At 44.5% G+C, this 26,291-nt stretch overlaps 1 protein-coding gene across 1 annotated transcript in view; it reads right to left on the bottom strand.

Annotated features, from left to right (window-relative positions):
• LOC117820964 (inositol 1,4,5-trisphosphate receptor type 3-like) overlaps positions 1-24,108 on the bottom strand; it is a 56,876-nt gene extending 32,768 nt beyond the window's left edge. The window contains exons 1-4 of the mRNA XM_034694924.1: positions 23,642-24,108; positions 10,833-10,903; positions 5,913-6,034; positions 5,551-5,637 (exon numbers count right to left, since the gene is read on the bottom strand). Coding sequence (XP_034550815.1) covers positions 5,551-5,637; positions 5,913-6,034; positions 10,833-10,903; positions 23,642-23,733 — 372 coding nt within the window. The 5' untranslated portion in view covers positions 23,734-24,108. The remainder of the gene's footprint in view (positions 1-5,550; positions 5,638-5,912; positions 6,035-10,832; positions 10,904-23,641) is intronic.
• Positions 24,109-26,291: the final 2,183 nt, after the last annotated feature.

The raw sequence follows: 26,291 nt of genomic DNA, 5'->3' as shown, positions 1-26,291 counted from the left end.
TTCTTTGTTTCTTTCTTTGCTTCTTTCCTACTTTCCTTGTTTCTTTCCTTTTTTCTTTCCTTTTTTCTTTCTTTCCAAGATTCTTTCTTTAAAACTCCTCACTGAAGATGAGACAGATGCATGGAGGTGAGGAGAGCTGGTTCATAAAGCACACCTGCTGCAGGTAGAGACCAAGCTAACACTGAGCCCCTCAGATAAGAACTCAGCCTGTCACAGGAAGTCATCACGCCATCTTTAAAGACGCACAGCACAGGGGGAAACATGGATTCAACATGTCTTTCTTTCTGTCTCTCTTTTAATCCTTTTTTCTTTCTGTCTCTCTTTGTTCTTTCCATGTTTCTTCATCCTTTGTGTTTCCTGTCTGGTTCATAAAGCACACCTGCTGCAGGTAGAGACGAGGGACGGGCAATGAATTAGAATATTGGAATATTCGTTCACTTTGTAAAATCAAAGAGTTACTTTGAATATTTTCTCATTTTAAAAGTATAATTGTTCATGGTTTTTACCAGTGCCTGCTTGTAATACAGTATTCCCACCAGACGGTGGTGATAGAGCATCTTAAAGCTGATTGCTAACCGCATTAAATAACAGAAGAAGAAGAAAACATGAGCGACAGTCACTGCGATTTTCTCACACTACTACACACGTGTTTCCAGAGACTGAGCATGACTGTAACATGTAAACACCAAGGGAGAAGTTCCCTCAGCTGGTGGTGAGGCTTTCAGCAGTGTGTCTGCCCCCTGGTGGCTGGCTGCAGTATAGGTCAAAAAATCTGTCTCCCCCATTCATTTCAATGGAGGAGCAGTCAAACTTTAAAAAAGAAATACATGTGTGTGTGTGTGTGTGTGTGTGTGTGTGTGTGTGTGTGTGTGTGTGTGTGTGTGTGTGTGTGTGTGTGTGTGTGTGTGTGTGTGTGGTTATATGTAGTTAGTATTTGACTGTTTTGTGTTCAAGGCCTCTTTTTCCTGAACAGTTTCTTCTTCGTTGGTTATTAGAGTTTAAAAAACGGGGTTTTACTTCCTGTTTGATTCACAGCCGCCGTGGAGGGAAACTCCAAAGGACACACAGCGTCTTGTGACGTCACGCTGTAGGGCGGAGCTTGTTACCGTGGCTTCACAGGCTCTGGCTGCACAATGGCGGCGCCCAGGAGAGGGATTCTTTGGCTTCAGAACCGTACAACGGGAAGAGGCGGAGCAACGCTGTCCATTTTTATTTACAGTCTATGGTAAACACAGACTCCACGCCGCCACACAAACGGGCTGTTAATGGGCTGGTGTGTGTGTGTGTGTGTGTATGTGTGTGTGTGTGTGTGTGTGTGTGTGTGAATAGATGCCAATGATTATAGAATAGTATTTTGGCTTGTAATGCCCATCCTTAGTAGAGACCAAGCTAGCACTGCTAACCCTCAGATAATAGCTCATCCTGTCACAGGAAGTCATCGCTTTTATTTTGAAAGATTAGACGCACAGCGGGGGGAAATATGGATCTTGACTGTTTGTAAGAGTTTTTATTATCAGTGATGTATTTCAGCTCGTCGTCGTCGTCATGAAGAAAAGAGTCTTAGACGAACATTTATCGTCATAATGTTCGTTAACGATATGAACACTGTTGCAGACGTCGCCTCAGGATGATTAAACGATGGATTTCTCATGGATTGTGTTTTTCTGTCCCAGAATATTTATTTCAGAAGTGGGCGGAGCTAAAGTGTGAGGAAGCGAGGGACGCTTTTGCAGCAGTGGAGTCGCCCCCTGGTGGACAGTCGTGAGAATACAGCTTCAGGCTCCGGCTGCTAAAAACCGTCAGCCTGTGAGGAATTCACTGATCCTTCTTCAAACACCTTAAAGGTACAGATCAGTTAATGTTTGAACTACGGCTCAATGTGGAGCTACACATCGACGTAACCGCTACACACCTTCAACACACACACACACACACACACACACACACACACACACCTTTCTCTCACAGGAATCTGTACCTCTACAATCTGACACAGTTTCACTCAGCAGCGGCCACACCCTGACTTTCATTATGCGTGTGTGTGTGTGTGTGTGTGTGTGTGTGTGTGTGTGTGTGTGTGTGTGTGTGTGTGTGTGTGTGTGTCGTTATGACAGATATACAGCCATGAGGCGAGGTCAATATTGACACTCACAGATAGCAGCAAGTCGACACACAGAGAGACACAGACAGAGACGAGGTGTGCGTGTGTGTTTGTTCGGACAGGTACAGTAAACGATCATACCTTCGTGTTACCGTGGCAAAGGGGGCAGGGGGCGGGGCTTGAGTAACCTTGCTGTCATAGCAGCAGGAATCACCCAGTCTGCAGACACCAGGTGAGTGTCTGTGTGTGCAGGTGAACCACACACAGGTCTCAGGTCTGCACCGTGCACTGACTCTGATGTTCCTGTGGTGTAACGATGCATTCAAGGACCAGACTTAAGTCCAGGTAAAACAGATGGAGGTCTTACTTCAGGTGTTTGACTTTGAGAGGCTTCTGTCCATCGGCTGTTTGTAGAGACCAAACATGGACGGAATCCCTCCAGCGGTCAGATGAGTGCAAATAACACTCAGTGACATTCAGTGACCGGACAACAACGAGGCACAGGACAGGATGAAAAGGCCGGTCCATGGGGCGCCTGAGGTTACAGCATGCTCCCCATGTACAGAGGATTCAAGTCTAAAGTGCTCCATGTCATCCCTCACTCTCTCCTCTGTAGATCTGATGCCTCTCCTTGTTGTTTTAAATCTTCTGGATGATTCTTTTTTAACTCTCTGTGGTCATTTTTAAACTTCCAGTCGTTTCTTTAAAGTCTCTTTGTGGTTGTTTTGAAGGTTTGAAGTGTTTGCTGTGTGTTTCTGTTGATTCTTACTGATCTGGTTTTTGTAAAGTTGAATTGCTCTTTGTATGAATGCTTTATAAATAAACCTGCCTTGTTTGTTTAGCTCTGTTGTCTCTTTGGTCTCTCTTCTTAGTCCTTCTGCTTTATTTTGAATACCTTTGTAATGTTTATGTTTTTGTATTTGTGAAGCCGTTCTTTGTCTCTTTGTGGTCACTTTGCATCTTTGTGTAGTTGTTAAAGAATCTTTGTGGACTAGCTGTGTTGTTTCTTTCTGTCTTTGGTCTTTCTTCTTGCTTTTGTCTTTCTGCAGTTCCTTCGGGTCTCATTTAAATATCCCCCCACATTCATGAGCTACAAACATAAACCAACCAATAAGCAGAGGCGGAGAAATCTGATTGGCCACCCTTGTCATGTCAGAGACATTACTGATATTCAAATCAGCTACTTAGGGTGTGTTTCAACAAGCTGCAGAGACAGAAGCTTGTTTGCACTTTGATATTCCTTTAATTGATTTTATAATAATAATAATAATACCTAAGTTTTATATAGCGCTTTTAAAGAACTCAAAGACGCTTTACAAATAAATAAATAAATACAAATGAAGACATACAAGACAAGCAGACGACAAGGGAAGAGGTGGAATAATGAATGTGAGGGGAATGCCTGTTTGAAAAGGTAAGTTTTTAACTGTTTCTTAAATGAATGAAGTGAGTCAGAAGCACGGATGTGTGGGGGGAGAGAGTTCCAGAGGGTGGGGGCGGCTATGGCAAAGGCCCGGTCCCCCAAGGTACGGTGCTTGGATTTAGTAATGGGAGTGAGGAGGTTGGAGTCAGAGGATCGGAGGCGGCGGGAGGGGTGGTAGTACTGGAGAAGGTCAGTGAGGTATGGGGGGGCCAGGTTATTGAGGGATTTGTACGTGGTGAGCAGGATCTTGAAATGGATGCGCTGTTTTACGGGGAGCCAGTGGAGCTGTTGAAGGACAGGGACGATGTGGTCTCTGGAGCGGGAGTAGGTGAGTAGCCGGGCAGCAGAGTTCTGTACGTATTGTAGTTTTTGTAGACCGGAGGAGGGAAGACCCTACAGGAGGCTGTTACAGTAGTCGAGTCGTGAGGATATAAAAGCATGAATTAGGGTTTCAGCAGCGGATTTGGAGAGAGTGGGACGGAGGCGGGCGATGTTGCGGAGGTGAAAGAAGGCAGTTTTGGTGATGTGACGGATGTGGGGTTGGAAGGAGAGAGTCTGATCGAAGATGACGCCAAGGTTCTTGATCTGAGGGGAGGGGGTGACTGAGTGACCGTCTATGGAGAGCTTGAAGTCCTGGGCGGAGGGGAGGAGGGATTTGGGGCCGATGATGATGATTTCAGATTTGTTACTATTGAGTTTTAGAAAATTGGTGGTCATCCATGATTTTATTGCAGATAGGCAGGTGGTGAGGGTGGAAGCAGTGGCAGCGCTCATTGTTCTGGTGGAAAGGTAGAGTTGGGTGTCGTCGGCGTAACAGTGAAATTGGAGTCCATGATGGCGAATGATGTGACCAAGGGGTAGGATGTACAGAAGTTAAAGTAGATTTATTGTAACCCTCTTTGGTTTGGAGTAAGCCACTAATGTTTATCAGCCAGGCCATCCCTACAACAGTTAGGGCCTCAGTTTGGCCCCCAGCCAATAAGAACCCCCGAGTCTTGGTTGGAATCATAAAATGAGCACTTGTTATTTTTTCTTTTGGTGTTGAATTTGTTTGTTCTGTTTGTTTTGTACGGTGGCCCTGAAGGACAAAACTAATTTACAAAAGATGAAACACTTTTACTATGTCTGAAACAAATTAACATTTCACTTTTACAGAAAGGGAATGGACCAAATACAGGAAGTGATCCGTAAGTGATGGAGTGAGGGGTGACTTAGTTTGTTTGGATGGAGAGAAACCAAACGGAGCGACATGGTTTACATATCAGGACATCCTCAGGTCTCAGAGAGAGAGGTGTCAGGACATCCTCAGGTCTCAGAGAGAGAGGTGTCAGGACATCCTCAGGTCTCAGAGAGAGAGGTGTCAGGACATCCTCAGGTCTCAGAGAGAGAGGAGTCAGGACATCCTCAGGTCTCAGAGAGAGAGGTGTCAGGACATCCTCAGGTCTCAGAGAGAGAGGTGTCAGGACATCCTCAGGTCTCAGAGAGAGAGGTGTCAGGACATCCTCAGGTCTCAGAGAGAGAGGTGTCAGACCTCAGATGAAACGGCCTCAGGCTAAATGGAGTCAGGCTTTTTGCCTTTATTTGACAGGACAGCTGAAGAGAGACAGGAAGTGTGGGGAGTAGTGAGGGGGGGGAAGACATGCAGGAAATGGTCGACCGGCCAGGAATCAAACCAGCGACCCCCTGCGACGAGAACTGTAGCCTCTGTATGTGGGGCGCTTAGACCACTAGGCCACCAGCGCCCCTAAAAGGAGTCAGACTTAACGGTAAAAGGGTTTAGTGGTTTGTAAATGTGTTTCCTTAAATGTAAAATTGTTTTGTTCTTGGTAAAAGTGCTGATGGAACTTTGTTTTATAAAATGTAAATTTGTCTCCAACTTTATAAAAGTGTTTCATCTTTAGTAAATGTGTTTTGTCCTTCAGGGCCACCGTAGTATTTAGTTAAAAGCCTATGTTTTGTTGTGCTCTGCAACATTCAGAGACTTGTATTATCTGTATAAACATTATCAAATATGCACTAAGGTTACCTGTATGACGGTTCCATACTTCACTACGTCTCCATGGACTTTCTTGTTCTCTGTTTCGTTCTGTTTCTGCTCCAGGTTGGACGCATGCTGCAAAACAAAAACACAACGACACACAGCTCACTGATTTTAGTCTAAACATGGTTTAACATCTCTGTACTCAACATTATAACCAACAAACACAGAAACAGAGAGGGAGTCAGGGGACAGAGAAAGACCCAGGACCGTCAGAGTTAGCATGAAGACTGGAATAGAGTTGAAGTTGAATAAAGTTGAAGCTGAGCTTCTCATTGGACACTGAGTGAACCTTAAATATAAGCTGCTTCTTTAAAGTGTGTGAACAGGAACACGTGCACGTCTCTCACCTGTAGTTTCTGCAGCAGGACCACGTCTGCGATTTTGTCCTTCTCATGTTTGGCTTGTTTGGCTTTCCAGAACTGTTTCTGCGCCGAGTACCGGCTCATGGGACAAACTTTGAAGAGGCAGTCTGCAAGAAGACAAGATAACACAAGACATTTTAACTCCTTTCAACACGACTGTCTTTATTTAAACCCTTTAAAGTACAAGTTACAGAAAGTCTCTCTGTGGGGGGGCGGATCAGGTCATTAGACCCAGAGGGACGGACTGGCGAAGCAGCACCCGAGGATAATCGTGTGTTTTGGTTTCAGAGAATCAAACCGGTGAACCATCCGACATTAAGCCGATCTCTGAACCAGAGAGGTCGGCTTCACATCCACCTGATGACCAAATACAGACTTTAACTATGAGCTTATGAACCACCAGAGACCGTCACCAGAGACCGTCACCAGAGACCCGATTAAACGGACTCCTTCACTGAGAGAGAGTTTAAATCACATCTGAGTACACGCTAACTTAGCATGTGTTAGCTAAGAAAGAAAGATTTCCTGTAGGAGTGCTGCTAATGTTAGCCTGACAGATTATGTTAATATGACGTTAGCTTGTTGCATAATTTAACATTCATGTTAGCATTCTGGAGCAGCTAATATTGGCTGTAGCCTGTTGCAAAAGCTAACATTGATGTTGCTAACTCCTACAGCAGCAACATCAACAGCACTTTCATTTAATTTGTCTAAGAAGAAACTAATCTTCTGTAATCAGAAGTTTGATTTTATGCTAAGCTACACACGCCCAAACATTGATGTAAGTTTGTAGAAGAATCTCACTTGGGTGTTAGCCTCCTTAAGATGCTAACAGCTTGTTATAAGGCTAACATTAGTATGAACCTACTGGAGAAGATAATATTGATGCTAGCTCGAGTAGATGCTAACATTTACAAGCTCCAAGGAGCTAACACTGAGGCTAATACTGGTGTTAGCTTGTAGGAGTGATACTAGCTTGTTGGAGAAGCTAGCGTAAAGGTTAGCCTGTTGAAAAAGACGACGCTGATGTGAGACTTCTGGAAGAACACACGCTAAGCATGTTAGCATGAATGTTAGCGTGCTGGATATCTAAAATGTATAAGAATGCTTTGGATGCTAACACTGTCGTTAGCTGGAAATGTTTAAAAAGCGACTGTAACATTTAGCCTTCTTGACCAGCTGTCGTTAGCATTAGCCACGAGAACAGCTAACATCGATGCAGAGCGTTTGAGGAAAGGAGAAGAGGTTGAAATTAGCATCTCAGCTAAATGTACCGTTAGCATTGTAGCTAGCTAGGCCATCGAAGAAGATTTGGTGAATAATTATGGTTTGCAGTTTCAGGTATCTAACCAGTATAAAGTCTGATCTGTTAGTGACGCTACAGGAGAAGTAAAGACTCTAAACTCTAAAGTTTGGGCTCCTCCAACCTCGATGCTAGCTCTCCATCCAGAAGTCAACTTTGATGCAAACCTAAAACTCTTTAATGCACAAACAGGATGTTCGTGATCCCAGCCGTCAGGAGGCAGGACTTCAGAGAAACAAATAAAGATGGAGGTCAGAGAAAACAGAGAGAGTAAATATTGACCTCTAACAGAGCGTCTGTGCATTAACAAACAGTCCCTGCTTCAGTGTGTGTAAACATTGTTTACCTGAGTGTCATCTCTCTGGAGATCTAAATTAACACTCAGGGTTAAAGTCATCTCAGTTAAAGGAAGTAAGTCTAAAACACACACTGGTGTTATTGCTGCTCAGTGATCCTGTGTGATCAGCTGTGTTTTAACTCCTTATCATACTTTATATCAAAACAAACATGTCAGATCTGAAGAAGTGTTCAAATAAAGACTGAGAGACTCTGTTTGATTAAAGATGTCAGATTGTTGTAACAGGACACTTTTTCTCAACTGAATGAAACAAAAACACAAACATGAAGTCTAACCCGTCTAACCAAAGTGATCCACAGAGACACCTCCCCCCCAAAGGATTCTTTGACCAACAACCAGCGCTCTGTTTCATCTGTCTCCACTGAGTCTCAGCTTCAACTGTTTTTTGAACCAGGCTGTAAACGTGTTTATTTCTGCTGTGAAGATCGTCTTCTTTGAATGGGTGTGTATGTGGTTTCTGGTGTTTCTGCAGCCAGCCTCTAGTGGACGCTCCAGGAACTGCAGTTTATAACACTTCCACATTGGCCTCATATTTTAAGACTGGATTTTACTGTGATTTAAAGACAACAAGCAGTCTGAGAGGATGCTGGAATAACCACCTCTTGATTCAGATCTTTAATAAGTCTGATTTAATGACGATGAGTAAACAACTCTTCACTTGTTTGTTTTGATGATTTCTGACGCTCTTTCTTCCCTCTACATCTCTCCTTCTCACTCTGCTTTCACCCAAAACTCAACTTCTAAATCCTCTCCAAGTGGGTTGTGAAAGGGGGCGGGGCTTATCTTTCTAACGATCTGATTGGTGCTCTCTTAAAATTAGAGCTCAAGCTGTCAGTCAGTCTCTGATCTACTTCTGAACTAGTTCAACTCTCCGCTGCTCCAAGACCAAAACAGCACAGACAGATGGTGCAACATGCTTTTTATACATGTTTGTTGGTGTGTGTGTGTGTGTGTGTGTGTGTGTGTGTGTGTGTGTGTACTCATTAGATAGCAGCAGCTTCGAATGACAGATGTTGAACTCAAACTTTGTGAACTGAGCTGATCTTAAGTTGTGCACTTGTCCTTTCAAAATAAAAGCCTCTTCTGAAACTATAAATCAATCCTCCTGTCACTCGTTGCAACAGCAGGTAAATAACATTCAGACATCTTAATGAGAATTTTGTGTGTGTGTGTGTGTGTGCGTGTGTGTGTGTGTGTGTGTGTGTGTGTGTGTGTATATTGTCAGTGAGTGTGAGAATGATGACACACTGTGTTCCTGCGGTTGGTTGCACGGGGAGTTTTCATCATTGAACCCTCACTGAGAACAGGTTCCACCACTAGAACAGGTTGTGATGTGGAGCTATGCTTTCACTAAATGTTCACCTGAAGAGAGACGAATCAGATTACAGACCTGCTTCATCAAACAGACGTCTGATGAAGCAGAACACTTCATGAATGTGAACATCTTGATGATTTCTGCTGCTGCGTTTCTGTAGAAGCACTCAAAAGTTTCTGAACACAGCTTTAAAGGTGACATATCCTGCAGAATGGACTTTTTAATGGTTCTCTTCCTGAAATCTGTGTCCCTGTCTACAAACCCCCTGAAAAGTCAAAGACTCCATTCTGCCCCTGTTCTGATTTCTCCACCTTTCTGTAAATGTGTGCTGAAACCAGCCGTTTCAGTTTTCAGTGTTTTTCATACGTCACAACGCCATCCGGTCTGTAACAGGAAGTCAGAGCTCGGAGCTTGTTCAGCCCATAGACTGTATAAAATACAACTCAACCCCTCCTCCGTTTTTCATTCCCTGCACACATGTGTGCTAACAAGGAGCTTAGGAGGGAGGCATGCTAGTTGGAGGCTGTCTTAATAAACACAAAGGTCGCTTTGACTCCCCACGTCTGCAGATTTGAAGATCTAGTGGATGATTTTTAGTTTTCATGGAAAAGTGCTAGCGCTAGTTAGCATAGCCACATAGCTACATGTTGGTAGCTGTGTACCAAGACACACGTCGACATGCTGACAAATAAAACAACAAGAAACACTAAATCTGTGACCAATGGTTCAGAAAGGTCCTGCTGCAGGCGCCTCTCCGTCAGGATCAGATTCTGGATCAGATTCAGAGGGTTGAAGTAACGCGGGTCTGTGAGCAGCCGTGTATATTCAGCCAACATGGAAACATTAGATCAACGCGCTGGACAGCCGAGGAGGCCACACCCACTTCCTGAGGGGGCGTGGTCAGAGAGAAAACAGCCTGTTCTGAGGAGAGCTGAAGAAGAGGGGTTTACAGGCAGACCAGAATCTGATTTCAAAGTGTTTTTATGAGCAATAAACTTTAAAGACATGTTTTGGGGACCTCTTAGACCAATATATGTTGATGAAAAAGAGCAGAATATGTCACCTTTAAACTCCAAAATCTCACAATAACACAAACCAACCAATCACAGCAGCTTTAGATCACAAACTCACGTGTTCTCATTTACTCGTCGTGAAAATAAACGTTTAAATTCGATCAAGCCGACTCGTCAACCACGAGCTCAATCTATTTAAGAAAGCTAAACACTGGGTTACAGAGTGTAGCTACAGATAGCAGAGCTAGCACCACCAGCCTTCAGTCCGCCTCGCAGGTTAACGTTAGCATGCCTGCTCTGGTCACGTATCCCTCTAGCTGGATTAACACGACAGCTTTCCAACAACTGTTTCTTCATGTTCCAGATTAAAAATGACAAACCACGCCGCGCTGTGAGTCGTCATCTACCGGAGCGATCTCTCTGATTAGTGGCAGGTGGCTACGCCTCTAATCAGAGAGGAATATCAACTCTGCTAATAATGACGACTAATCATTCAACAACACCGTGGACAGGACACTTCTTCCTTGCATGCAGGGCGACGTGCCGTGTCGTTTCCTGTCGTTTAGTTTAGTTTCGTCTCGTGCCTTATGTAGTGTCATGTCAGTTGTTTGTTTTTCATACTTTACAAGAAGCTTGGAGTGGATGAGTCTGTTGCATACTTCAGGGAGACACTTGTAATCCAGGACTAAGCTAGCTTGCAGTTTTGTGGGTTACAACCCGACCTCTCATTCTGCAGAGTTTTCTCCTCAGTCTGTTGTTTTTCTCTGTTTTTAAGTCTTGAGTTCATCGGACTCTTTCACAGCTCTTCATGCTCATTGAAATGTTCATTTTTCAGTCCTGGAGGAAGCAGCGAGAGAAGGTAAAGACATTCATTCAGAGTTTCACCTCATGGTGGGACGTGTTAACGTTTTCATACCTCTGAACTTCTTCGGAGGATTCTCCAGATCTCCTGCAGCGGGTTCGACCACACATCGGTCATCCACCAACCTGCAGACAAAAACCAAAGAAGGAGAAGTTAAAGAACAGAGAGAGGAACAAGAGGAGGGAGGAGGGGGGGGATTAACGAGGAGTCGAGGAAGAGAGGAGGATTAGAGGGAAGTTAACTCCATGAAGGAATGTTTAGTTTGAAGGATGCATGGAGGAAAATTCACTTTTAAGGATGTCTGTAAGGAGAGTTTATTCAATCAGACGTAAAGTTTATGAGTTTTTAAAGAGGAAGAAAAAACCAGGGAGAGGGATAGACAACTCATTTCACCCCCACTGTAAGGATCTGCATGATCGGTGCCTTTGTAGAGTGTGTGTGTGTGTGTGTGTGTGTGTGTGTGTGTGTGTGTGTGTGTGAGTGTGTGTGTGTGTGTGTGTGTGAGAGAGAGAGAGAGAGTCATTATCAGTGTTTAGTCAACAGAGGGGCTTCACAGTGACAGACACACACCTGGCCTCCTGCTGAATGCCTTAATGTGTGTCTGAATGGAGAGCTAATCCTGCTGACTGCACGGCGTCTGCACCAAGAGACAGGTGTGTGTGTGTGTGTGTGTGTGTGTGTGTGTGTGTGTGTGTGTGTGTGTGTAAGGGAGACCACCATGTGCTGGATTTACACTCTCACGTATTCCTGATTTGAATGGTTCATTGACGCCTGAGTCGCTGTTTTGCATTGGGACTCAAAGCGGACCATAACAAAGTGAAACCTCAGCCTGTAAACAAATCAGGCGTCTGCAGTCGACTGTGAGGAGCTCTGAGGAGCTCTGAGGAGCTCTGAGGAGCTCTGAGGAGCTCTGAGGAGCTCTGAGGATCACCTGCTGAACGTGCTGCGTTCAAGACCTCTGATCACATGACTCGTCTGATGAACCAACCCGGAGGACAAACGAGGAAGAGACCCACAGAGCCGGCCTTTACTGAAACCACAACAGCCAATCAGTCCTTTTGTCTGCCTGCCAGGTGTGTCCCAGGTGTGTGTGTGTGTTCCTCTGTCAGTAGACGTGTGTGTGTCTGATTGCTCTATTCACAGAGCTGTCACTCACAGACGCAGACACACGTCGGTATGTTGACTCAGTGACTAACGTGTTCAGCTCTCTGACCCGTCTCTGTCGGCTCAGCCTGACTCCAGGCGTCACAAACATCTGTCTGAGGATCTGCTGCAGGACGACAGAGAGTCTAAAAACATCTGTCCTCTCTCTCTGAGGATCTGTCTTAAAATCAGAGGAGCTTCATCCCTCTGCTGAACTCATTTACAGACTAAACTCAGGGAGTGAACCCCGCTATCTTAAAGAGCTCATATTACCCTCTAGACCTCTACGCTCCAACATGCAGGCCTGCTCCTCGTACCTGAAGTCTCTAAAAGTAGTATGGGAGGTAGAGCCTTCAGTTATCAGGCCCCTCTCCTTTGGAATCATCTACCAGTCAGGGTCCGGGAGGCAGACACCCTCTCTACTTTTAAGAGTAGGCTTCAAACTTTCCTTTTTGATAAAGCTTATAGTTAGAGCTGGATCAGGCTTGGACCAGGTCTTAGTTATGCTGCTATAGGCTTAGACTGACACACTGGGATCCTGTCTTTCCCTCTCTCTCCTCTCTCTGCCTGTCTCTCACTTTAACTCTTCCTGTCCCATTAAAGTTACTAACCATAGACCTTTCTGGAGTCCCTGAGCTCCCTTGTCTCGTAGGTTCCTCTGGATCTCTGCTGGAGATTCCTTTTTTGGGGTCTGTTATTCATCCTTTCTTTCTTTCTTTCTTTCTTTCTTTCTTCTTTCCATGTTTCTTCATCCTTTATGTCTCCTTTTCTCATCCCGTCCTTTCCTTCTATCCTTTCCTTCCCCATTTATTCTCCTCTTTTTCTTTCTTCTGGTCTCCCTCTCTTCTCTCTTTTCTTAGACCTTTCTGGAGTCCCTGAGCTCCCTTGTCTCGTAGGTTCCTCTGGATCTCTGCTGCTGTGGACGTGGTCCAGACTCCAGCTGCTACAACTACTACTATCCGTCTCCCCACTATCATCTCTCTCTCTCTTCATCTCCCTCTATCCCTCTCTCCAACACGGTCTCAGCAGATGTGTGTCTAACATGAGTCTGGTCCTGCTGGAGGTTTCTGCCTGTTAAAGGAACTTTGTTATTTATTTTGAACTCATCCAGAGTTCAGAGTTACTTCTGGGACTTCTGGGACACCTTTAATGTAGAGCTCACGTCGACCACTGCTGAGTAGAATCCATTAATCACAGTGAGGCTCATTTGAGTAGCAAAGGGTTAATTTAAATGTATGCAAACAACACAGGAGCATGGGGACGCTGGTGGAGGAGCGTTTAACCCTTTGTGTGTTTCTGCACGTTTACCATCATGAATCAGGCCTTCAGTGTTTTATAACCTTCTTTAATTTCACACTCTATAAATGTCTCTTTATATCTCTCTCCTCCAGCTCCACCTCCGCCCTCCATCCTGCAGGAAGACATTAGAATCTGGATTTGTTTGTATGTTCAGAGTTAACTGATGGAACCGTCCTGGACCTTCAGAGATCCAGAGAGGGATCAGTACCAGAGGAACCTGTGGACGTGTGTGTGTTTGTGCTCAGAGTTAACATCCTGTCTGAATCCTGTTTTTGTTTATGCAGCAGAATTTGACTGTAGGGAAAGCAGCAGGTTCATCCACTCACATTTCACCCTCTCTGTATCAGGTCTCTCGCTCGCCCGGTCTCAGGTACTTCCTATTCAAATATCTCTCTCCCTCTTTGTGACCGGCTGTAAACTCCAATAAAATCAGTCTGTGGACAAACAGCTGGCGCTCACTGAGAGTGGAGGGTAATCTGACCGTGGATGTTTAAATCTGAGTGATAACACGACCTGACCGTGACGCCATGTTCATGAACCTGCAGCGCGGCTCTCCTGCTCTCCGGCTGCTGCTGCAGCTTTATCTCCTGAGGTTAAACCCTCTGTGGCCTAGCGGTCTGAACGCCCCACACATCCTTTTCCACTGCTTAGCACCGTTGGAGTGTCTGCTTGTTGCAGCAGCTCTCTCTTGGTTGTTCTTCTGTTTAGTTCTCTTTGTATTTGGAGCCTGTCAGGACTTTAAGGACTCATTTGTTGGACATAAACACCAAACTGACTACGTCTGCAGGGGTGTTTTAACTGGTTTTGTTCCTGCGTGTGTCTGGAGATCCTGCGTGTAACCATGGTAACATTGTTTACATACAAGATCAGCTGTTAGCAGCCCGTAGCATGTCGATGCTAAACGATGCTAGGCCCGATGTTCCCTGTGAGCTGAGAAGAAGGAGGCGAGGACGACCTGCTGGTACTGAGGTGCAAGCTAAGAAAAGACCACATGGACCTGTCCTTCCACCCACCGTTATGGGGACTGTAAGATCTATCTACGATAAGGTGGACCAGCTAACCCAGCACCAGAGTAGCATCATGCTAACAGAGCTAACACCGGACACCAACGCCACATTGGAAGGATTTCAGGATACAGGAGAGCCAGACTGAACTAACTGGGGAAGAAGACCAGCTCAGTCCTGGACCCTGTGGAGGTGGTGGCTGACAGGAGGATTATGTCCAAGCTGTCGTCTCTGATGGACATTTCTTTAATATATATATTCTTGTTAAATTCTTGTTCTGTACACCTTCTTGTTTGCTGCTGGAACTCTGTGAGTTTCCCCGTTGGGGGACGAATAAAGGAGGATCTGATCTTATCTTATTTGTCCAGATCATCCTGGAGTGTGTGGCGTCAACACGACTGTTTTACTGCTCCTGGAGAAGAGCCACATTGGTATCATGAATATAAAACATGTTAGATATTTACTTCCTCTAACAGAATAACCAACATTAGATCACTGAATCTTTATTCATACAGCGCCAAACCCCAACAATGATACCCTCAGACTCTTTCAGTGACGTCACTGAGACTACATCCATGATGAGAACTGTTAAAGAGTTCATCTTATTAACACCTGAAGTACAGAAACATGAGAGAGGAACAAAAGGAAGCGGCTCTGAAACATGTGGTTAACCTCTAAAGTAAACACGCCGTCGCTCCAGCGCTCGCTGTTTGAGCTGGTGGTTTTTATTGCAGGACTTTAAGGTGGGTCACTTTATTCTGTTTGATCAAACAGGCGGAGGACGGACACGGTCAGATGCTCCAGAGAGGACAGGGTTATTTACTCTCCTCTCATCTCTCTGTGTGTCTGACAGCTTCAACACACTCATCTCAAACAGGCTCATCACTGTGCGTTAGCTTGTTAGCAGAGATGTCCTGCAAAGGAATGAAGCCTTGGAGGTGTGGAAGTCTTTGTTGCATAGGGGATTCATGTCCTAGCCAGACCTGTGTCATGTTAAAACCAGTCTGCATGTTGGCATATGATGCCAGCGTGGCTAAAAAAGGAACCCTATTGTTTTCATGATCGCTCCTTTGGATCAACAGGAGGCAGTGAAAGTCAACATCTGGAGCCAGAGGCCACAGAGACGCTGCAAAGGTCAAGACCGAGGCAGACGCAGGAGAGTGGGTGTACGACCACAGCACAGGAAACACACACACACACACACACACAATTGGCAGAGTGGAAATCTCTCCTGGACACACTCGGTACCACTTCCCTTTCCTGCCATACATGCACACATCGCTGCTGCTTTCTGAGTGTGTGTGTTTTAAAGGTTGGCTGCAGTGAGTCGTCAATACAGCGTCATAAACTCTGCAGCTCCTCAGAAAACGTTACAGAATCATCATGAAGAAGCTTTTTAACATCAAATTATAAACATTTATAAGAATAAAAGTCTTCCATAAATCAGGAAGACGTAGAAAAGGGAGGAGAATTCACACACAGGTCGCTTCTTTCTCTGCTGCAACGTTTTCTAGTTCCCTTATTTATCTTCTGAATGAAGAATAAAAACACAGGAACTTTGATGCATCTAAAAACTTGATAGCTGCAAAGAGAAGTGGATAAAGAAGACGTAGTTTGGGGTTCAAAGACAGCATCTTCACTGTTTCTTTGCAGCCTGCAGGTTTCCATATGAAGCCTTTTCTCACCTTTAACTGAAGCAGGTCACTGAAATGTTGACAAGCCGCTCAATACTTCAGTCTGTCACCTCTGAGATCTGCTCAGAGGGTTTTAAAAGTGTGAACAGGGAGTCACAGGATCCTGGTTTTAGGAGTGTTTAAAACATATGGGACACAACATGAACTCCTGACAGCTTTAAAGGCACAGTAAGGAGTTTTAACCAATGCTGAAACAGTCTCATTCTTGTAGTGACGCCTCTTCATGACCTACAGAGTGAAATTAGATCATCAGTAATCAGATTATTTATTCTAACTGAATCTTAGTTCTCGTGTTCAGGTGTAAAAAGCAGAGTGGAGACCCGCCCCCCCTCCTGAAGTGTCCCTGTTCAGAGCTCTGCTGGTCTGATACTGGAGCAGGATTATCAAACACACGAACGTTTCCTGTTGAAGCTTCAGACAGAGAAACTCTACAACCAGGGCTCTGCTAGCTAAAAGAGCTAACTGTCTCTGAAAAGAACTCAGTCAAGACCAGGACCAGGACCAGGACCAGGACCAGGACCAGGACCACTCAGAGATTACATAAGTTATAATTAGTGTGTGGTTCAGTTCTGGGAGCTCCCCGCCTTTCCATGTCCCAACGTGGAAAGGTGAGCACATTTTATTTATTTATAAATTCATTTTTACTTTTTAATTTTGTATTTATTTATTTATTCATCATTTGTTTATTCATTTTTACTGTTGATTTAATTTATTAATTTATTACTTCACTTTTTATTTTTATTGAATTTTAATTTCATATTTATTTATTTATTTATTCATTTGTTATTTCTTATTTTATTTTTTTATACCAACTTTTTTAATGAAATATTTTTGACAAAGAAAAGTAGGATTAATTAATTATTTATTAATATATCTTTAATTTTAATTTTATATTTATCTGTTCATTCATTCATTTTACATTCTAGGTTTATTTATTAATTCACTTTTAATTTTAATTTCCTTTAACTTATTTTCTGAAATATTTGTGTCTAAACAAAGAAAAGTAGGATTGAAAATAAGAGGCGCATCTTTACCACAGAGGGTGATGGTGCTCATGGGAAATGTAGTCTTCAACCCAGAAAACACTACCGACTTCATCCAGAGGGGGCGCCAGAATCAGCCCAGCATTAAAACTCCTTACTGTGCCTTTAAAATGAAGCGTGTTGTAGAAAAGGAAAAGGTAATGGTTGTGGTTGACCTGAATTCTCCACCACAGCTCAGACTCTACATGTGGCAGACTGCAGGTGCTAATTTTATTTCCTGCAGCAGCAGCTTTATTCAATGTTAAAAAGACGTCTCCAGAAATAACAAAAAGAGGCTTTAATATTTCAGGCCTTCAGTGAACATGTGGAACCTGTCTTTAGATCCACAGAGCGTCGTCACGTCCAGCAGATAAACAAAGAGCTAACTGTTCAAAACAGACAAAGGAGTCACTGTAGAGTCTCACACACAGGAGTGTTAGGCTGTGGATAAAACACCACACACACTGATAAGGTGACCATAAACACACTGAGGTTAGTCTGAAGCAATCAAAGGACAGCTCATCAGCAGGGTCCGGTCTCTCCAGCTCTTAAACCCAGTCGTTCCTGCTCCCCAGAGGATGCAGCTTGTGAACTCAACGACCGTCTATCAATCAGTTTCTTTGAACAACTTCCACAGCTGATAAGATAACAGAGAGCAGTGTGAGTCTCAGAGTGGAAACATCTGCGAGTGAAGCCGAGGTGGAAGTGAACAGAACTGCAGTTCCTCAGGTGTCCACTAGAGGCAGACTCGTGCAGCAGAGGAGAGCCCGTTAACCGGGTTTTAAAATTCCCTTTACACTGGGATCCTGTCTTTCCCTCTCTCTCCTCTCTCTGCCTGTCTCTCACTTTAACTCTTCCTGTCCCATTAAAGTTACTAACCATAGACCGACCTGGAGTCCCTGAGCTCCCTTGTCTCGTAGGTTCCTCTGGATCTCTGCTGTAAATTCCTTTTTTGGGGTCTGTTATTCATCCTTTCTTTCTTTCTTTCTTTCTTTCTTTCTTTCTTTCTTTCTTTCATTCTTTCTTTCTTTCTTTCTTTCTTTCTTTCTTTCTTTCTTTCTTTTATTCATTTCTCCTTTCATTACCTTTTTTCTTTCTTCTGGTCTCCCTCTCTTTCTTCTTTTCTTAGACCTTTCTGGAGTCCCTGAGCTCCCTTGTCTCGTAGGTTCCTCTGGATCTCTGCCAGAGATTCCTTCTATCTTTCATTCCTTTCTGCTGTCCCTCTTTCTTTCTTTCTTTCCTTTCTTTTCCTGTTCTTCTTTCTTTCCTTCTTTCTTTCTTTCTTTCTTTCTTTCTTTCTTTCTTTCAATGTTTCTTCATCCTTTATGTCTCCTTTTCTCATCCCCTCCTTTCCTTCCATCCTTTCCTTATCTCCTCCTTTCCTTCCCCATTTCTTCTCCTCTTTTTCTTTCTTCTGGTCTCCCTCTCTTCTCTCTTTTCTTAGACCTTTCTGGAGTCCCTGAGCTCCCTTGTCTCGTAGGTTCCTCTGGATCTCTGCTGCTGTGGACGTGGTCCAGACTCCAGCTGCTACAACTACTACTATCCGTCTCCCCACTATCATCTCTCTCTCTTCATCTCCCTCTATCCCTCTCTCCAACACGGTCTCAGCAGATGTGTGTCTAACATGAGTCTGGTCCTGCTGGAGGTTTCTGCCTGTTAAAGGAAGTTTGTCGCTCTGAGTTAAAACAACAGATTCAGTTCTTTGTGGAGCTTTAAGGTGGTTCCATGAGGACTTTAATCAGAGCTCTTTTTCAGTGTGTCCATGTAAGGAAGAGTTATCAGCCTCAGTATTATGATCCTGATGTATTTGTCTTTAATAAACCTGCCTCCGGAGGATAACACCGTGATTTAGACTTCTCATGAGAAAGTGACCTCTAATAACCTCCGACAGACCAGAGAGGAGGATATGAGTAACTGTGGTTTTAGTTACTACACCTCCACTGGTGTCCAACCTGTGGGTCCGGCCCCTCTGATAGGTCAGATCAGAGGGAGCGTGGGACGAGAGTTGATAAACGTTGAGCTCCACAGTTGTTATGTTTGGCTTTATCTTATCACATTCAAACAGTGCACTGCTTCTTTCTGTCACTTTTTCCTTTGTTAATAAAGCAGCTGAAGAGAGAGGGAGGAAATGTGGGGAGTGGAGAGCGAGGGGTGGCGTGCAGCACGGGGGTCGAACCGGGAACCGCTGGACTAAGAACATAGCCTCTGTCCCAAAGATAAGACGGACCTTTATTGTCCTTTAATCAAGAGTCAAAGCACAGACAAAGAAAACGTAACACAGACTGACTGAAAGACATCCATCACATGTTAATCCAACTTAAACACACACACACACACACACACACACACACACACACACCCGCCAAGCACCAATGGAGGGTAAATAATGAGTTTGCCGTGTAAAACAAAAGCACACACACCCCAGGGGCCGATGGAACATGTTGTATTGCATGTGAGGTTTTGATTTCATCCTTTCGCCCGTTTCTGCAGACCGTCAGGCTGTTTTGACCCTCATGACCCGCTCTACTTCAGATACTGGAGTTCTCTTCATTCCCTTTGCTTGAAGAAGCACGGCGGGAAGAGCGTTTGGAGGAAGATGCTGCGACACATTCCCGGCGTGAAGCCGCCACAAACAAAGAGGATAAACAAAGAGGGAGGAGACGATGGAGGAGAGGAGCAGAAGGCTGAACAGAGTCATGTCACTATAAACCACGTTCCAGAGAGAACTGGAACACTGACGAGGCTGGTCGACCTCGGTCCAGGCTGGTCGACCTCGGTCCAGGCTTACTGTTGACCTGACAAACCAAGCCATGAGCTGCAGCCTTTACCACAAACACATGAAGGATGAACTGAAGAGAAACACATTCTCTGTTGGCACAACCAACATGAAACTTGGCCCCTGAAAAATACTTTTGGGCTGTACATTTTTGGAGGTCACTAGCCAACACACACACACACACACACACACACACACACACACACACACACACACCTATCCTGTCCTCCTTGTCTTGTATATGCGGCCCCTGGGATCTATTTTACAGAAATATAGCATCTCATTTCATTGTTATGCTGATGATGTGCAAATTTATATGCTGTTCAGCTAAAAAAGGAATGGATGCAACTGTTTGAAAGATATAAAGTTATGGCTGAGCCTAAACTTTCTGCACCTTAATGAGAGAAAGACTGAGGTCATTGTGTTTGGACAGCCCTAACAGTTCGATGGGAGCCCTCTCAGCCCTCTCACAGTAAATGTTCACTCCTCTGTAAAGAGCCTTGGTGTTCATTTTGACAGAGCCTTCAAATTTGGAAAACAAATCTCTTCTGTGGTTCAGTCCAGCTTCTTCCAGCTGAGACTCATAGCTGAGGTGAAGGCCTATCTCCCTCCTAAGGATCTAGAGAGAGTTGTACATGCCTTTATTACTTCTAGGCTTGATTATTGTAACTCTTTGTATGTAGACTTAGACATGTCGTCTATTAAGCGCTTGCTGCTCGCCTCCTGACTGGCAGGAAACAGAGGGAGCACATCACACCTGTGCTGCATGCTCTCCACTGGCTCCCAGTCCGTCACAGGATTCATTTTAAGATTGCACTTTTAACGTACAAGGCCCTAAATGGATTGGCACCATCCTACTTGGCTGATCTTCACTGAGGTCAACAAACCAGCTGCTCCTGGATGTGCCTAAAACACGCCTTAAACCCCGGGGGGGCCGAGCCTTTGCAGCAGCGGCCCCCAAGCTCTCCAATTAAGATCGGCCCCCCTCTGATGAATGTTTTAAATCTTTGTTGAATACACATCTCTTCTCTTTGTCCTTCTCCTCCTGAAGAGGACAGTAATATCCTGATGTGTTGTTTATTGTTGTCTTCATGTACTTTTTATCTTGTAAAGCACTTTGACCAACACTGGTTGTTTTTAAATGTGCTTTATAAATAAAGTTGACTTGACTTGACTTGACTTCACACACACACACACACACACACACACACACACACACACACACACACACACACACACACACACACACACACACACACAGTGTTTAGGTGTGTAACAGCAGAGCTCCCCTCCAGGTCAGGGGTCTGTATATAAAGCTACATGGGAGCAGAGTGAAGGATGGGCAGAGACGGGGGTCTGGGATCAGGGGTCAGGTCTGACAGGTCTGGTCAGGTCTGACAGGTCTGGTGTGTGGAGGGTGATACCTTTGGTTTGTTGTTAGTGGAGGCAGGTAACATGTTGCAGTGACAGAGAGGACAGGAGTGTGGGATAATACTTTAAGTGACAGCGGGAGGTGAAAGGCGACACAGAGAGCTTTGAGTTTAAGGACAGCAGACAGTATTATGTGGATGATCAAAACTTAGTTCAACAAGATATTCACAGGAACTGTTTCAGGAGGCGCACCCTTAAAGTTCTAGGCCAACCAGCACCTTCGTGTGATGCTGTTTAAAGTGAACTATGCACGTTATCATGTGACTTTGAAGGAACAGGGCGGCAGCAGCTCAGTCCAGACGGACCTGGCTTGGGAACCGAATCTAAAAAGTCTACCATGAAATATAAACTAAGTTACTCCAAGCACAGACAAGTTTACAATGTTCCTCTGGACTCAAAGCAGTGTGTGAGCTGCAGACCTCCACATGCTCCCTCAGGTTAGAGGAAGATGTTTTGTTGCTGTGATGAAGTTTGAGTGGTAAACACATCAGAGATTTACAACAAAACAAACAATCATTCTTTATTTCAAAACCTCAAACTGGGGTTTAAAATCAGAGAGTCATCATGCTTCTTGGATCCCCTCATTACTGAATGATGTTTGGTTTGCATTAGATCTACGTTCAACTGTGGAGACGTTCAATGCACGGCTAACAAACCACACGCAAGGACACCGACAGGATACGGTCTTTGGATCTGATTCACTCATGAGCTGACTTCAAAGATAAAGTAGAGAGGGACTAGAGCGCTGATAGAAATGTAGAGGACCCTCTTAGGCGTGTTTACGTGCCCTAGATAATAATAATAATAATAATATAATAAAGTTTATTTATAAAGAACTTATCAAAACAGACGTTACAAAGTGCTTTACATCATAAAACCCACAATAAAGAGGACAAAGTATGGGGGGTAAATGTTAAATAGACCTGTACTTATATATGTACTCTAATCTGTCTGACCACTCAAAGCTCGTCACATTCACCCATTCATACTCATTCACTCACTGATGGTAGAGGCTGCTATGTAGTGAAAGACCATCAGTGTTTGCTAATCAGAGGGAGCAATGTGGGGTTCAGTGTCTTGCTCAAGGACACTTCAGCATGTGACTGCAGGAGCTGGGATTGAGCCGCCAACCTTCTGATTGTAAGACGACGGACTCTACCCACTGAGCCACAGCCGCTCCTTATGGGCTGGCAAGACAATTTAACAGAAACAGCTTTAAAAAAAAAAAAGAGTAAAAGAGAAATTACTAAAAGCAATTAAAACAATAAAAGAATTAAAATCAGTAAAACAAATAAAACAATGAGTGAATAATAATAGAAATGCTAATGTGTATTCTTTTAACCTTTAACATTTCACCTTATTTATTTATTACAATGTATTTATTGTATTTCATATTTATTATTATTATTATTATTATTATGAGAGAAGAGAGAAAGAGAAACGTGCTTTATTAATCCCCAGGGGGGGAATTCAATTTTTCCACTCGTGTTATTTTTCGGTCATGCTACACACACAGTTTTTGGTATATACATACAATCATGCACACACATGCACACACATGCACACACATGCACACACATGCAGTGAACATGATGTCAGAGTGAGGATGCTGCCATCAACCAGCGCATCCCAAGCAGTTAGGGGTTCGGTGCCTTGCTCAAGGGCACCTCGGCAGTGCCCAGGCAAGTGAGCCAGCACCTCTCCAGCCACCAGTCCACTTGCCAAGCTTAATCCATACTGGGACTCGAACCGGCGACCCTTCAGTTCCCAAGCCAAGACTGAGCTACTGCCGCCCATTATGTTATTAATTTGTCTTTATTTCATTGTACTGTAATGTTTATATACTGAGTTATATTCCCTCCAAATGTCACCATGGGTGGAGGTGGTGGAGGTGGTGGAGGTGGAGGTGGTGGAGGTGGTGGAGGGTTCTATTAATCAGCATATGTCATCACTGTGAATTATTACTGTTGTATTGAAACATTCATAAATAAACTTTGTTTAAAAATAAAGAATAAATGTAGTGGAGTCAAAAGTTGAATATTTGTCTTTAGAATGGAGTAAAAGTAAAAAGTTGCAGTAAATGTACTTTGTGTCTGTCCACCACTGTCCAGTGAAGACACCATGATGGACATACAGCTTAATATTGTTCCCCTGCTATGTTGACTTTTAACTCCTCTGACCTCTCTCCATGAACATGTTCACTGCATGTGTGTGTGTGTTATATATAGAGACCAATATAACTGTGTGTGTAGCATGGATGTAATTTCCCTCCTGGGGGTTAATAAAGTTCATTTCTTTCTTTTTAAAGTTTCTTTAAATAAACCGAGTTAGTATAAATATCGCGATATGTTCGAACCGTGATCAGACTGTCCCCCCACATTAAGGTCTAAACTCAGACCCTGACCCTGTAGAGTCCCATGAAGTGAAAGTATCTGTAGTGGTCTCCTCTCTGCAGCTCAGGGCACAGAGGGTGTAATGTGGTCTGCAGACTCACCCCAGGGTGCTGATGAACCCATTCACAGACCCCTCCGCGTACAGGGACACGATATCCCCGATATGAAGGAAGCTGGATGCAGAGTCCGACATCCTGCACCCGATCCGGATCCAGAGAGAGAGTCTAAAACCTCAGGTAGAGTCCTCCAGAGAGAGCGAGAGAGAGAGAGAGGGAGGGAGGGGGACTCCTCACAGTCAAAGTTCAGCTTCCTCCTCTCATTCAGCAGCTGGAGTCCGAACAGGGACAGAACCAGGTCTTACATTCACCCTGCAGACCCCTCAGAGAGTCTCTGCCGGATCGAGCAGGACTCCAGGCTGCAAAAACCTCCGAGCAAGTCCGGATCAGTTCCAAAGAAAGACCGAGAGCAGGACCAGACTGAGACACTCTTACAGAAGAGTGTGTGTGTGAGAGAGAGTGTGTGTGTGAGTGTGAGTGTGTGTGTGAGTGTGTGTTCAGGAGGTTAAAGTGTGCTCACAAAGGTGTACACACACACACGGCTCCTTTCTGCTGCTGCTCCCTCCCTCTGCGCGCTGTCACCGTGTGTGCGTGTGTGTGTGTGTGTGTGTGTGTGTGCGCGTGTGTGTGTGTGTGTGCGTAAACACTGAAGACTCAGGCATTAAAAACCAGGAAGTGAGTCGAGGTGTTGATAAGGCTGACAGACAGCTTCAAGCAAGACAAACCGCTGCAGGGACAACACACATACATACACACACACACACACAAACACACACACACACGCACACGCACACACACACAGTCCGGGTGTGACAGCCTCTGGGGAGCGTGCACAGGCATGCCTACAGGGTACATGCATGCAAACACACGCCCCCATTATTTAACACAGCAGCATGTGAAACAGACATTACAGATATGACACACAAACACACAAACACACACACACACACACACACACACACACACACACACACACATGAGGAGGCGTGGGGAGAGTGTGTTGCTCAGCTTCTCTTCCTGAGTTGGGGATCAGATCAGAGTCTTTCATTCTTTAAGTTAAAGTTTTAAACCATCAAACACACTGACTCTACCTTTAAAGTCAGAGGTTAGCTGTCCTGTAACTACATGTTCATGCACACAGGATGCAGTCTGCACATGACCACTAGGGGCAGTGTGGAGGCAGAGAGGAGGTACCAGGGGCAACCATGGCACAAAGTTTTTAAAGTTAAGTCGACTTAAAACAAACTTTTTAAAACTGGTTCCAAACCACAGACTGTGTTCTTTATTTCTTTAACCAGGTCAGAGACTCATTGAGATTTAAAACCTCTGTTTCAAGAGAACACAAATAGAACAGTCACAGCTTCACATGGTTACATGGTTACACAGTGCAATCACAAGATCCAATGGAGCCTGTTTCTCTGTCCTTTATGAGTGACTTGAATTCCCCCAGAGTTACAGGATGTGTCAGTTTCAGGTCCCTCTGCACATCACTCCAGGTAAACAGGCTGAAACTTTAAAAGCCTCTTTGCCCGGTTCAGTTCTGACTCTCTGGACCTGTGACTGTATGTAGTAATGAAGTAATGGACGTAGTATCTGTGACGTCACCCATCTGTTCCTGAAGCGCTATTTTGAAGCCAGGCGGCGGCGGCGGCCATATTGCTGCTGTGGAGCGATTGTGACGTAAAGAGGCGGGGCTTGAGCCTCCTAGCCAACAGCTGCAGTGTTCCCGCCTGTCAATCAAGTCAGTCATGTCCTTATTTGAACCATTGCATTAAAATAAATTCACCCCTTACAGTGTGTGCTGATAGAGAGATTAGCTACATAGACCCAAGCTGTTTTAGAACCAGGCTGTAAACATGTGTATTTAAAGATGGTCTCTTTGAATGGGTGTGTATGTGGTTTCCTGTTTCTGCAGCCTGCCTCTAGTGGACACTTCAGAAACTGCAGTTTTTCATGCTAACATCATGTTTTATAAAGTGTAATGTCAGTCCATCATTAGCGTCTCTCTCTCCTCTTCTCAGCTTTGTCTTCCTCGTGAGTCTGTGCCTGCTCGAGGTGTCTGCCTGTTCAGCCTCAGATAAACTTGTTGTTAAAGGAGACATATCCTGCAGACTGGACTCTTTAATGGTTCTCTCCCTGAAATCTGTGTCCCTGTTTACAAACCCCCTGAAAAGTCAAAGACTCCATTCTGCCCCTGTTCTGATTTCTCCACCTTTCTGTAAATGTGTGCTGAAACCAGCCGTTTCAGTTTTCAGTGTTTTTCATACGTCACAACGCCATCCGGTCTGTAACAGGAAGTCAGAGCTCGGAGCTTGTTCAGCCCATAGACTGTATAAAATACAACTCAACCCCTCCTCCGTTTTTCATTCCCTGCACACATGTGTGCTAACAAGGAGCTTAGGAGGGAGGCATGCTAGTTGTAGGCTGTCTTAATAAACACAAAGGTCGCTTTGACTCCCCACGTCTGCAGATTTGAAGATCTAGTGGAGGATTTTTATTTATCATGGAAAAGTGCTAGCGCTAGTTAGCATAGCCACATAGCTACATGTTGGTAGCTGTGTACCAAGACACACGTCGTGTATATTCAGCCAACATGTAAACATTAGATCAACGTGCTGGACAGCCGAGGCCACACCCACTTCCTGAGGGGGCGTGGTCAGAGAGCTCATTCTCATTTAAAGGCACAGACACAGAA

This window comes from Notolabrus celidotus, chromosome 11 (assembly GCF_009762535.1).
Source record: "Notolabrus celidotus isolate fNotCel1 chromosome 11, fNotCel1.pri, whole genome shotgun sequence".
NCBI classification, from domain to species: domain Eukaryota; kingdom Metazoa; phylum Chordata; class Actinopteri; order Labriformes; family Labridae; genus Notolabrus; species Notolabrus celidotus.
This window is presented reverse-complemented; position numbering and strand designations above follow the sequence as displayed.